Genomic DNA, 12933 nt, shown 5'->3' with positions numbered 1-12933 from the left:
CTAGTGATTTTTTCTCTTTAAAAATTCCTACTAACAACACAAGGCATTATTATATTGACTTGCAAGCTTATTATATTGACTAGACAAGCTTAGGTACTTGGGAGGTTTTTGAAAAACTTGGTCAAAAGATTACATACAGAATTAAAAAAAAATTATTTTGGGGGGGAAATGTTGTCCAAAATGAGGGAAACGTAACCCAACCTTCTGCTAGAGGGGAAAGAGGTCTAATAGAGTGACAAGTTTTATTGCTAGATTTAGTCATTATTAAAACAAATATATCAAAAATTTAGAAGAGCACACTCCTTTGGAAGCAGAAGTCAAACTTTGAGAGGCAATTGTAACAATGATGAACTTATGAATCAGCAAGAACTGGTGAAATGAAGGGTTTGAGATCAGAAAAGCATCCTTTTTCTGAAAGTGAAGAGAGTCCTCTAGGTAACAAAAGCAATACTGCATGAGCAGAGGAGATCTTATCAATGGTAATGAGACAAATTACTTAAAAGGGTAGCATACCCATAATTAACTATTCTTTCAATTGGCTGTAAGAAAAAATGCTTGCAAGTATGTGAAGGAGAAAGGCAAAGCAAAACCTTTGATCCAGGATGCAAACAAATTGATGGAATTAAGGGACTAATAAGGATCCATGATGAACAGTGTTTTCATGTTCCTACTGTTTATGTGAAAAGCAGTAGCTGATGGTGAAAATGAACTTTTTAATATTGCTGCCCAGAGGGGGGATCTGGATTCAGCTGATGGTAACAGACAAGATCCAATTTCTCCGTTCTCTCATAAAAGATCTGTGTTAGTCAGGGCCTAACTAACCTCTTTCTTCTTGACTACAGATGAACAAAATTGACAGTGTACCTGATTTTGGCACTTCAGATATCTAGGTTTGGCAAGGGTGATTATGTCCAGTTTTAAAGAATGTAGCCTCTTAGCATAAGTACTTTGAGACACTGTCTTGGTTTATGACAATTCAAAGGAGAAGCCTCTCTGTCTAGCTATGTCCCTTAGGGTTCCAAATAAGGAATGAATACAAGTGGATTAAGTGAACAAATAACCTTTTACTAACAAGCAGAACAGTAACAGTCAGAAACAACAGCAAATAACCACCAGATGCAAAACTGCTCAATCCTGTGGACTCCCCAAAACGAAAAGAGAGACCCAGAACAGAAATTGCTGGGCACACCCCCCAAGATGGTGTCCTGGATTTTCACGTGGGTTGAAAGACAAAGGGAAAAATGATGCCAGACTTTTCCCCGCTGCCCCTGCTCCGTTCTCTTAATCTCTCACTTGGCTTGTCTCCTGATGGCTGGAGCTCTGACTGGAGTTCTTTGGATCCAGGCGGCTGGAAACCCAGAGAAAATTTGTCTCCTTAGAGGCAGGGGCAGGCCAGATGGGGCAGCTGGACTGGATCCTCTTGGCTAGATGTGGCTAACGGTGGCTTGAACCAGGGCAGGCTTCGCTGCCCTTTTCTGCCGGCACGGAGCCTCCAATTCCTGAATCGCGGGGAGTGGGACAGAGACTGCACACGCAGCTTCCAAAGCAAATTCACACACACACACACACACACACACAAAGATTCCTGGCTGTGGAACCTTCAAGGTACACTAATGACTTTTGGGCACAGATGGTTATGGGATATACCACCATTATGAATCAGCCCCAGACAATCTAATTTTAAGAAAACAATTTGTATGATTATGGATTAAAATGTAACTAACATTTCAAGTTCCATTCTTGAAGTATTATTTTTCTCATGAGTATTTTGTTCTTATTTATGGCCTTGATGGTACAAAAAAATTGAATATTTTTATTCAAGCCATGAACCTGATTTTTTGCTTGTAACTATAAATTTCCATTTTTCCCTTTTAACTGTGGCTGCAGTTGTCATTTTTCCACAGCAATAAAAGAAAGAGCATATACTTTTTTTTTTGGAAGTCCTGAAGTTGAGACATCTGAGACTCAAGTTTAAGTTTTTTTCAATGGCAATGCAAAAGCCTCATTGCCTTATTTTGGTATTTTAAGATGATGATGATGATGATGTTTCCTTTCAGTCAAAGAAGCAAAAATGACCCATGGTTTGGTCACCAAATAGTAAGAAACTCTCATACTAAACTGCAAAAGATTGTAAATAACAAGAGTTCCATGGAGCTGGTTGGGTTGGTTGGTTGGTTGGTTGTTTTTCATGTCAAACAGTGATACTTATTTATACACAAAATGCTTTGTTTTCCTTTCTAGGATGGAATGCGTCCTCTCAGCAGCAGTCGAACTGTGGAAAGCAGCAACAGTAAATCAAAGACAGAGTTGGGTGTTTCAAGAGTTAAATCTTTTCTTCCTGTTCCTAGAAGTAAAGTCACCCAGCCTTCTCAGAATACTAAAAAAAAGCAGCAGCAGTAATACAAGGCAAATAGAGGCAGATAATAACACAAAAAGAGAGATTTGGAATTTGCACAAAAAATGAACAAATAGAAAAATCCAATAAGTAAACCTGCCTATCTTACAATTTTCTGTGTTCATATAATCTCTATTGCAAAGAACAAGTACTTAAATATGTAAATATTTTTTAAAAACAAACTGTTACCCTGTAATATAAAGTTTGTACAGGACCACAGTTTTATTTCTATGTACATCAGCTGGAAATTACATTGATTTAAACTTCAGAAATGCGCATTTTGCCTCCTCCATAGATGGTTGGGTTTTTTCTTCTTTTATTATGAAAATTACTATTTAAATGATAATATTCAGGGGTACCTACCACAGGATTCTGTTTGTGTATATACTGTACATAAATATATTCTATTAAGTTCACATGTTAACCTGCATTCAGATGAGTTGCACAATATATACAACAATGGCTTAAAGCTGTTGTTCATGCATTTTAAAGACATGTTTTATCTTCACTTAATGAAAAATTAGTGAATGTGGCAATAACTGAAATGTTTGGAATTGCAGATCGATTACTTTCAGCTACAAGCCATATTAAATACTTTGATTTCATCATCATCTGCCTGCTGAATTGTGATTTTGTTTTTCTCAAGCTTCTCTTCATCTAAAATGTAATGAATTTCTTTTATAACTTTCATCTTTTAAAAAAGGAAAGAGATTGAGAAATTAAAATGCAACAAAAGTTATTTTTCTCAGACTCTTGCTCTTTGATAGAATTGAAGAAAATGTGATCATTTATTAACTTAGTTTTTCTTGTATACTGTAAAAATTTTATATGCTTCATTAGTGTTTTAAAAGCATCTGAGAAATAACAGTGTTTTACAGAAACAGATTTGACTGAAAAGGAATTTGAGCAAAAGCTTAACTACGGTATTATCCAACATAATGTAGTAGCAATGAGTTACTATGTAATTATCAATTTCTGTTGTGGATTTAAGATGTAATTGCTGTAAAATGATACTTGAGTTGCAGTTAAAATTAACTCGTTGTCATTTTTCTCTCCACTACTGAGGTAGATCATGTTCCCATGAGGGAGTTTCTATGCAGGGTGTATTTCCCCAACCTCTTTCTACAGTAGTTGCAGTTACATCCTTGTAAATTTTAGGAACATGGAAATGTGCGCTGTCGAGATAGCTCACCTGTTAGGCAGGGAAAAGCACAGATTTTTCTTGAGATCAGACTTAGCTGCCTTCTGCTGGTTAGTGGGAGATGGTTTGGAGAACTTGAACAATGACATGGTCATGCCTCTAATTTCCAAAGGAGCATTTTTCTCAAATTAAGCCCGGAGGAGGAAAGGATTAACTGTTTGTTTCCTAATGCTTTGCCTTTGTATGTAAAACAGTCATCCCAGACTCATGTCAATAAAATTTTTGTATGGCATATTGTCTTTCTGTCTCTTAGTTTGTGTGTGTGTTATCTCTATAGAGATGAAATATTAGAAGCTTATTCCTGAAATCATTTCCTGCACAATATATTTACAAAGTACCTTGTTTTTTGGCAATTGCTGTTTCACTAAGACTTCCGTTTGCTGTGCGATAGTAATGTGTAACCAAATACAGATCATTTCTCTAGAGACTGTTTTTTACTTTTATTTTTTTATTCATTTTTGTGCTGAAAAATGGATGCTGCTTTTGCTGGTGGTTCTTAGCAGAATGAGTCAGCTGCAAAGCACTGCAGGTCAGAGCAGTGAGTCTCAGCAAGTAGAATCCCTGATGTGCTGAAGCAGTGAGCAGCAGTCTGGTAGCTTGTGTGAGAATCTCAGGTATGGATTTCATAGCAATGAGGAACACAAGTGGAAGACTGTTTGTAGAGATCACACAAATTTCAACATCAGAATTTATAATAACTTTTTTTTCCTAAGAGCTATAAGAAAAGAAAAATCCTGACATGCTTCTAAGCTAGGTTTGTTCTGCATTTAAAATACACATTGGAAATGTCAGCTCTCATTTAGATCAAGAGTTAGCAGTGTGCTTCTCTGTGGGAAGATACTGGGCAGAGTGTCCTAAAGCATGTTTTGAGACATATTTTAAAACTGTATATTGTCTGTGAGAATGAAAACTAATCAGTACTGTACTGTGCGTGAAAATCTGCGGAGGACAGAGTAACTTTGATCATGGTGTGAAAGTTAGATCTCTTGCTAAATTTAGCATTGCCTTTCAATGCCCTCATTATGCTTCCTTTTCAGCCTGCTGTCCTAAACTCTCCATCTGCATCTTTTACCTGTTTGACTTGTGTCTGCTGTCATTTTGTTTGTCTGTCTGTTAGTTCAACAGTCTGTGATCTCCATGCAGCTTTAATCACACAGTATCTTGCAGATCTTCTAATTAGTTCTTCTCTTCTGCAGTAAGTGCTAATCTCTCTTGTTAGGCCCTCAAACAGTCAACACCACATAACCATAACACAGTTTGCTTGTGAACATGCTGACTTCTCTGCTGGCTTATCACTTGATTTGTGATAGGTTGTGCTGAAGCAAGGCCAGGCTCTGTTCATGAGCTCAGGGTTTCACTGTGTCTTCAGCACTCCTCATGTGTGATTTGTCATACCAGCTGCTCTCACTTTGGGTTAGTAATGGCAAAAATCCTTTCTCTTTGCTTCCTGTGTCTCAAGCAGAGAGGATTGATGTGTGCTGTGGTGGGCCATGCCTATCTGCGCTGCATCTGCTCCTGGCTATTACCCCATAGCCTTAAAAGAGGTAAGTGGAGAGAGAGAGCGACCCTGTCTCCTTGGAGGAGTATCTCAGAAAGTACAGGGAAGCTTCTAAGGTTGAATCCATCCACAGGCAGTGAAAGACTTTTAATTTAGCCTTCATCTGACTACACTAGATTCTTTATACACATCTCAATGTCTTCAGCCAGAGAAACATGAAAGATACTTCTCATCCACCAACTTTGGTAAGTACTAAACATTCCAGCTCTCTACTTCAAGCCAGTTCCGAAAATAAAAGCTTTCAGCATCTCTCCTATGGTTCTTATTTCTTGACAAGAACATGGAATATGTTCCTTAAGCAAATGTCTGAATCCATCAGATAATATTTGCTTTTGGTTTTGGGTTACTGAGCATGAACTCCAAAACTAAAAGCATGAAGAAATCTACTCCAACAAAGGCAGCAGCATTCATCAGCAACAGCAAAACCAGCAGGCCTGAGGTGCAACTTCCTATAATACAGCTCAAGTGAGTTACAAAATACATCAAAACCCTCCAGCTTTCCAGTAAAACTGGAGAAACAAAACAGCCTCTGGTGGTCAAAATGCTTGCAGAAAGGAGGAAGGATTGCTTTCTTGGTTGTATCTGGCTAAAGTGATGTTTATGATGGTCAAACCATAGTTAAGAGACTTTAGAGTTACAAAGTGGGCTGTTCTTCAGAAACTTGAAGTCAAAGTGACTTTAAGGGGCACAAGGTATGGTTGTACTGGGCTGTAGCATCACTCAAACCTCTGGTTGCATTTTACAAGGGTTGTATTTTGAGGTTGAAATGAGCTCTGGGGAATTAACTTAGTATAAATATTGTTTATCCTATGAACAGGAAATTGGTTTTGGAGAATGGGGGGGTTTATAAAAGAAATGTATTACTGTATTGCATTGCATTGCCTAATTTGCAAGATGTTTTTAGGCAGCAACTAATGGTCCATTAATGAACAATTACACATCAGTCTAAAGTGGTGTGGGGTTTTTTCCAGATGTTAAATCATAGCCAAGTAATTGTAGAGCTAAAATACTAAACCTGTAATAGAAAAATGAGGAAAAAATAATGACCAGAACACTTTTTAGGTAAATAAAATGCAACAAATTACGTAGTTCTGAAATTACTTCTAGCAATTAACACTAATTCAGAATTAATATGGGGAAATGCTTTAAAAGGCCTTAAGTTATTAAGAAATAACTTAAGCCTGTTGCTTAAATAGGGTAGATAGAATTCAAGAAGTGTAGAGGCTATCAGGTGTTTAGCAGCTCTGGTGTAACAGGCTGAGGGATTTGAGCCTTATGGAACTGGAGGAGGTGGATTTTAAGAAAGACTTTAGAAATGGGTATTTAATGAATAAAGCACAGCTGGTAAGACACCATTTAAGCAGCTGTGAAAGCAAAGTTTGTTGGAATAGCGGGCTTGTTTGACGAGGTACTGAGGCAGTTCCCGCTAATGATGATTATCAAGCTGTGTAGTTATTTTGTATGTAAGATTTATGAAAATGGGTAAGTGTGCATAGTTCAAGTTTGTTTAGGCGATCCTTGCTTAGCCTTTGCTCTCCCAAGAGCTTCTCAGTGCTGTACTAGCAGTGTGGCCACCCTTCTCCACTGTACTTAAGGACAGCTACAGAATCTCTTTCCAACTTTGTCTTTTTGGTTTCTTCCTAGCAAAATTAAATCTCCACATGAAGTATTAAAGTCAGCATACTCTTCTCTTTGGCTGTATGTTGTACACACCCACATTTCCATATAGGTGGTTTTAATGACAAAGTGCTCTGGTAGGAGTGGTTTCTATATCTGTTTTGTTTTATCAAATGCATGCAAAGCAAAGCACGTGAGAAGAAAAATTCCCTTAAATAATGCTCAGCCTGTGTTTATGAAGGTCATTGTTCTTCCACTGTTTATGGCCTCATTTTCTTCTTTTTTATTTTTTCCCTTTCCTCTTGTGCTCCATTTTCCATCACGAACAGCATGTGCAACTTCCCAGCTTAGTTTCAGGCAAACATCCGTGGGAGCTGTCACCCCCTGACAGCAAGTACAAGAACACTTATCCTAGAAGGTAACGTGCTCTTCTCAAGCTTTGTTGGGAAGGAGAGGCTGTGTCCTCCTCATGCAGGCTGGAACTAACTTACCTCCTGTTCCAGCCTGAACTCCAAAGGAGCTGAAGCAGTGGTTTGGAGCTGAAAGAAATAGCACACTCTTCTCTCAGTTGCCCTCAGAGGGCAGTATCTTGCCTGGGCTCTTTAGGACAGGCAGTGTGATGGTGGTAGCTGGGCACTGATGGCAGAAGCTGTGTCGGTGAGTGTTGTAGTCCAGGGTGGGGGCAATCAGTCAACTGATTTACTTTTTCCTTCGAAGTCCTCCTTCTGAGTGTTTGTATCAGCAGCTTCCACATGTCCCATCTACTACATGCTCCTGCTGTATCCACCTTTTCTTTCCTGAAATGTGTCCTTGTCTGCTGAGTCCAGCTTACCTACCACCTCCTAACTCCAGCAGTGACACAAAACATGAACAATTAGTTGCGCAAGCTCTGAAGCATGCGCTGGTTCTAATGGCACAGTGGTTCTTTTCTGCTGATCTTTCTGATCATCTTGTTTATTTAGATAATAAACTCCCCCACTTGGTGTGTCTGCTGTAACTCTGAGTAACATCCTGACAAAGAGCAATCCTTGGCACGCCTCCTCAGACTTGGCGACACTGCAGCAGCCCGGGCCTCCCGGCCAGGCTTAGCCATATCCTCTGTAAAGATCTGTACAAATGGAGAGCTGACTACGTGAGAAAAGGGACAAATAGTGTGAGGTGAACAGTTTGAGGGGATAAGGGGAGTGGAGATGGGATTCAAAAGTGAATCAAAGCTACCCCAAAACACAGTTGGTTTTCCATTGTTATAAAGCCAGCAGAGCTTAGTGGCAAAGAAACAGTGACATGGCAAAATTGAGACCCAAGGGTATCCAGAATGCTCTGTGAGCAAGAGGCATTGCTTTGTGGAGAAGATCAGGCAGCATATAAGGAGGTGTCCTCGCAGAAAGAAAGGAAAGAGATCCAGGTAAGTGCTAGAAGATAAAACAAGCATAAAAGTACAGTATGAGGGACAGGGCAGGAAAAAAACCACCAACAAATCTTTGCAGAGGGAATGTGTAATGAAGGCCAGAAAGTATGCAATGGGGAACAGAGCTAGAAGGAAACAAGAGTGATGTAGGGTGAGCAGCTCCAGAGCGAGCTCCAGTGCCCGCGGGCTCAGCCGGACCCAGGGGCACCTTGAGCAGCACCAGCGCCCAGCCGGAGGCAGCCCAGGACAGCGGCGCAGCTCCAGCTCTTGCTCCAGGACGCCTGAAAGAGTTTAGTCCAAGCCTTGCCTGTGCTGCCCTTCGCAGCTGTAGGGCACGGGCGGTGAGAGGGACCCAGGGCTTAGCACAACCCGCGCCGCAGCGTTTGAGCCCCGCAGCACCACCTAGTGCCGCCCGGCCGGCCCGAGCCAGCCCCGAGAGCCCGTTTTACCCACAGCGTTTGTAAAGAACAGAAAGCAGTTATTGAAAATTATGCCCGTGTTTTTGACAGGCAGCAATGACTGAAGTGGAAGTAGCAGAATCGGTCCACAGTGACTTCCGTTGGGGGGAATGTTATAATGCGTCATACAGGCAGTTTCTCTTTTTAAAAATTTATTTAAAGAAAAAAATAATCTAAAACACCTGTATCACTAGAATACTTTGGTGTACAAAGACAGCATCGGACAGTACCTGGCCAAACTCTGGGGCTGCCCTCGTTTTCAACAGCTCTAGCATAATGAGACATCAAAGACTAGTAGCAAAATCTCCCTGCAACATTCCAAATATAAAACTTTTTGTACAAATATATTTTTCTTCATAGTACGTAATCACTCTTAAAATACATAATTTCCTTAGCAAAAGTTTGCAACAATATTAAAATAAATAAAATATCCTAGAGAACATTCAGTTCCATAATAAAACTGCAAACCAGAAGAGTATAAAAATTAATTTCATTATTAAAGTCTACTTCTGAGAGGTTGGGTTTTTTTGTTGGGTTGTTTTTCTGGGTTTTTTTGGTTTTGTTGTTGTTGTTGTTGTTGTTAGGCCAAAGTAAAAAGCATGTAAAGATGCCAGACCTATGCAGACTATTACAGGTCCACTGCCAGGAGTCCTACCTTTTGCTAGATACTGATGTCAGCCTGCACTCATCCCACTGTGAGTGTGTGCAGGGTCAGGTTGACAGTTGCCTAGGTTTTAAGAGGAAATATCAATTCTCCCTTAACTGTGGAGATATGACGGATGTTGATTGGCTTCCAAGTCAATATCCTCTCTTCCTTCATTTTCACCTACACACGTGGCATTTGGCCTTTCCTGCTAAGCTGAAATTACTGTTGCTGCATGGAAAACAAAGAGGAGGAAGTTTTCTGTGCGTTTTGCTGATATTGTCCCTTAATTCATTTGCAGGAAGTGTATCCAAAGAAGGTTTTTACATACGGATTTTTCTATTTTCCATCCAAGTTTGATTATTTTTTTCACATTTTTCCTGCTGTCTAGTCCTCTCACCCCAGCAAGAACATTTCTAAAAGTTTTCTGAAACAATTATGTGAGGCTAGACAGGTTACTTCTGCTTACTATTGTGTTTGCATTCAATCAGAGCAGCTTTTCAAAGGAAATCTGGTTTCACCACTATAAGTGGCAAAACCTCAAAGAATGTACTAACTTACACATGATTAATCACAGAAGGGAAGAAATTCCCACATGCTCATGTGGTCGCTGCAGTGAACACCTCCTGCAAGGCTGAATTTGTCCATGGCTGAGGTTCAGAAGTGCTGGTCCTGTCATCATGGGGCACTGCTGACCATTCACTCCACAAAGAGGGTCTCCACACAGCATCTCACAGCCTTGTCTCCTGCACTTCTTCCTCCGTCTCCTCCTGCAAGGCAGTGATTTGGGGTCGGGGTTTGCGTTTGCTGGAGTTTCTGTGGTGTGCTGGGAGTAGTTTAAGGCGCTCGGCGTGACTGATGGCCTGTCTGAAGGAGCTCTTCTCGTTCAGCAGCTTCTGGATGGATTCGTACTGCCGCAATTTATTGTCCTCGATTACCTGGAGAAACATCACACCTTTAGATGAGCAGTGGAGGTGCTGACAGAATTCAGCTAATGCAACTAATGGAGCAGGGAAGAGACATGAAGACATGGCAAAAATCTTCTAATAGAAAAAGCCCAATTTACAATTTCTAATTTCTAGTTTGCAATTTCTAATTACGACTACAAAAACATACATTAAAATTTGAATATGTGGAAAAGGTGCCTATTGCCCAAATTACAAAACACCACTGGACTGGCTGGTTTCTCCTTGTGACTTGGTTTTACCTCTGAGTCCCTTTGCTGAAGACTCCCAGTACCGTGGCATTTCCCTGGCACTGCTGAACTGCCCAGTTAAGAAAGCGTTAACTGTTCTATCGCAAGCAGAGGGAGAAGGCTGCCAGTAAGGCGCCAGGCTTTCTTTGCTTTCTTCAAACAAGGAAGCACTGCTCACCTCTGTTTGAAGGAGACAACAGGTTTGCCCTGTAAGGCTCTGCCAGTCTCCCCTGTCAGGCAGGAGACAAATTAAAATCAGGCTCCTTCGCTGGCACTGCAGTGACAGCACATTTTGGGTAAGAGCACAGGTCTGACAGGAGAGAACTTTTTGAATCTCTGTTGCTAAAATGTGCTCTGGAGGGTGGGAAGCCTTTTCAGGGCAGAGGCTGCCTGCCTGCTAGGGCTCTGCTGCCACAGTGGCTGGGAGCAAGGCTGAGTCCAGCACAAACAGAGGAGCAGCACATCCAAAAGGTTGTACAACCTGCCTACTGACTAGCCTGCTTTAACTTCAGGTAGCATTCCTCCTGCCATACTAATGCACCCAATCAAATAGACATGGAAAACCAGAGTGTTTCACTCTGCTAATAAAATTTAGATGCCATCTTATAGAAGAGTGAAGAAAATACAGAGGGAAGAACCTCGTTTTTAAGAACAATTTACGTAACTTGTCTTTTCTTTACTAACCATTTCTATACAACAAAGGAAATATCCCAGGACTGCAGTAATTTGTCCCTGTGATTAAACATGAAAGGAATATTTACATGGCTAGTTGAAAGAAATCAGCAATTCTGATCATCACATATTAGGAAACCCCTCTTCCCCAGGCAGCCTCCTATTGCTCAAGTGCAGCCGATTCTGCATTTGCAATTGTAAAGCTCTGTGAGATGATGAGATTTTTCTGGATCTCCTGAGCCAATCAAAAATATAAGGCACCTGGATCAGCAGCTGGATAACCTACACAACTTTCCTTCTGGTTGAAACTTCCTTTCTTGCTTCTCCAGAGCAAGACCCAGCCCATCTGAACACAGATGTCTGTGACAGCTCAGGTGAAAGAGCAAACAGGAGCCTGTTGCTGTTCTGCCAGTGGGTAGGTTGCTCAACTTCCCTGAATGATCACCATCAATCCAGAAAACATCATCATTTCCACTTGGTCTGTTCTGCATGTTCATCAAATGCAGGGAGACAACAGTAAACGAGCCTATGAGAAACGCTCACCAAGAATCTCTGGCACTCCAGCATCGCCTCCAGCCTGTGCTCGGAGAGTATCACCGTGCAGTTGGCAAACGCATGCTTCAGGGTCTTCCTGATCACTTGGGAAGTTCTGAAGGGCAAACAAACATTGGCATTCAGACTGCAATGTGCATGCTCATAACTACACAGTGTGTAACAGCCTGGCTGTGTGTCGCAGAGCTCACGCTCAGGGACACAGCTCTGAGGTGCCTCAGCTGCACCTCTGCTGCGAAAATACCTATCAGCCATAGAGCTAAGGTTGTAACCAGGCTTCCCTGGTCCTCCATGCAGAACTACCAACATACATTACTGAAATCAGGTTTAGTAACAGGCCAGGGAAGTTACAAAAGGTCTCTTTAGATGGTGCTGCCTCACAGGTTTTCTTACTTCATATTAGAAAACAGAACAAATGAATAAAACATACACAGGATCCAGGTGAGCACTTGGTTCATCGAGCAGCAAGATCTTAGCTTTGCTGAGAACTGACCGGGCGAGGCACATCAGCTGTTTGTGGCCATGACTGAGGACACAGCCTCCATCCACAAGAACAAAATCAAGCTTGCCTGGAAATTGCTCTATTACAGACTTCAGCCCAACCTGCCAGAGAAAAAAAGGACATGAAAAACTGGCAAGATATAATTACTGCTGACTGCAGCAGTCATTTACATCATTGTAAATGCTAAGGAAAGTGATTTTTGAAAGGAAAACAGGCTTCTTTGGTTGCTAGGAGTTTAAAAAGCAATGACGAAAATTTATATGTGACATTATAGCAACAGAGAAAATAACCCTGCTCACCATGGCCACTGTCTCTATAGCTCTGACAGTGTTTCCATGTGGTCCTTTCGCTGCCCCAAAGGCCTTGTGCACTTTGGTTAAACTAATGGCACGAGGGGCTTCCTTCCGGCACTGGTGACAAAGAGTTTAGAGGGGTGCCCATGCCATGTGAAGCTGCTGACTTTGGACCAGAAACCAGAGTCCAGCCCAGGAGATATTTTCTGACTGTTTCTTCCAGTGCTCCTGTTTACTCTCATTGGGAGATTTACACCCCAAAGCAAAGCTTTCCATCTTGCACAGATCCAAACCAACTGTGCTCCTTGGCCTTATCAGCAGAGTTCAGAGAGACATTTTCACAAAATATGAGAACTAGGAAATATATGTGAGTTGCATGGCTCTATAAAACACTATAAAAATGTACTGAAATCCCAGAAATTTATGAAGGCCACCTCCC

General features: G+C 41.2%; 2 protein-coding genes across 2 annotated transcripts in view; one reads left to right on the top strand and one right to left on the bottom strand.

Moving 5' to 3' along the window:
• Window positions 1-3828, top strand: part of CTTNBP2 (cortactin binding protein 2) — an 81666-nt gene extending 77838 nt beyond the window's left edge. The window contains 3 exon segments of the mRNA XM_032105670.1: window positions 2242-2384; window positions 2386-2455; window positions 2457-3828. Coding sequence (XP_031961561.1) covers window positions 2242-2384; window positions 2386-2455; window positions 2457-2489 — 246 coding nt within the window. The 3' untranslated portion in view covers window positions 2490-3828.
• A 4944-nt stretch (window positions 3829-8772) lies between these two features.
• The window catches only part of CFTR (CF transmembrane conductance regulator), a 91498-nt gene continuing 87337 nt past the window's right edge, over window positions 8773-12933 (bottom strand). Inside the window, exons 25-27 of the mRNA XM_032107494.1 lie at window positions 12130-12302; window positions 11691-11796; window positions 8773-10218 (exon numbers count right to left, since the gene is read on the bottom strand). Of these exons, the coding sequence (XP_031963385.1) occupies window positions 10012-10218; window positions 11691-11796; window positions 12130-12302 (486 nt within the window). The 3' untranslated portion in view covers window positions 8773-10011. The remainder of the gene's footprint in view (window positions 10219-11690; window positions 11797-12129; window positions 12303-12933) is intronic.

The sequence above is a fragment of the Corvus moneduloides genome, chromosome 4 (assembly GCF_009650955.1).
Source record: "Corvus moneduloides isolate bCorMon1 chromosome 4, bCorMon1.pri, whole genome shotgun sequence".
Classification (NCBI taxonomy): domain Eukaryota; kingdom Metazoa; phylum Chordata; class Aves; order Passeriformes; family Corvidae; genus Corvus; species Corvus moneduloides.
Note: the sequence above shows the minus strand (reverse complement) of the source record. Positions and strands in the feature narration are given on the sequence as shown.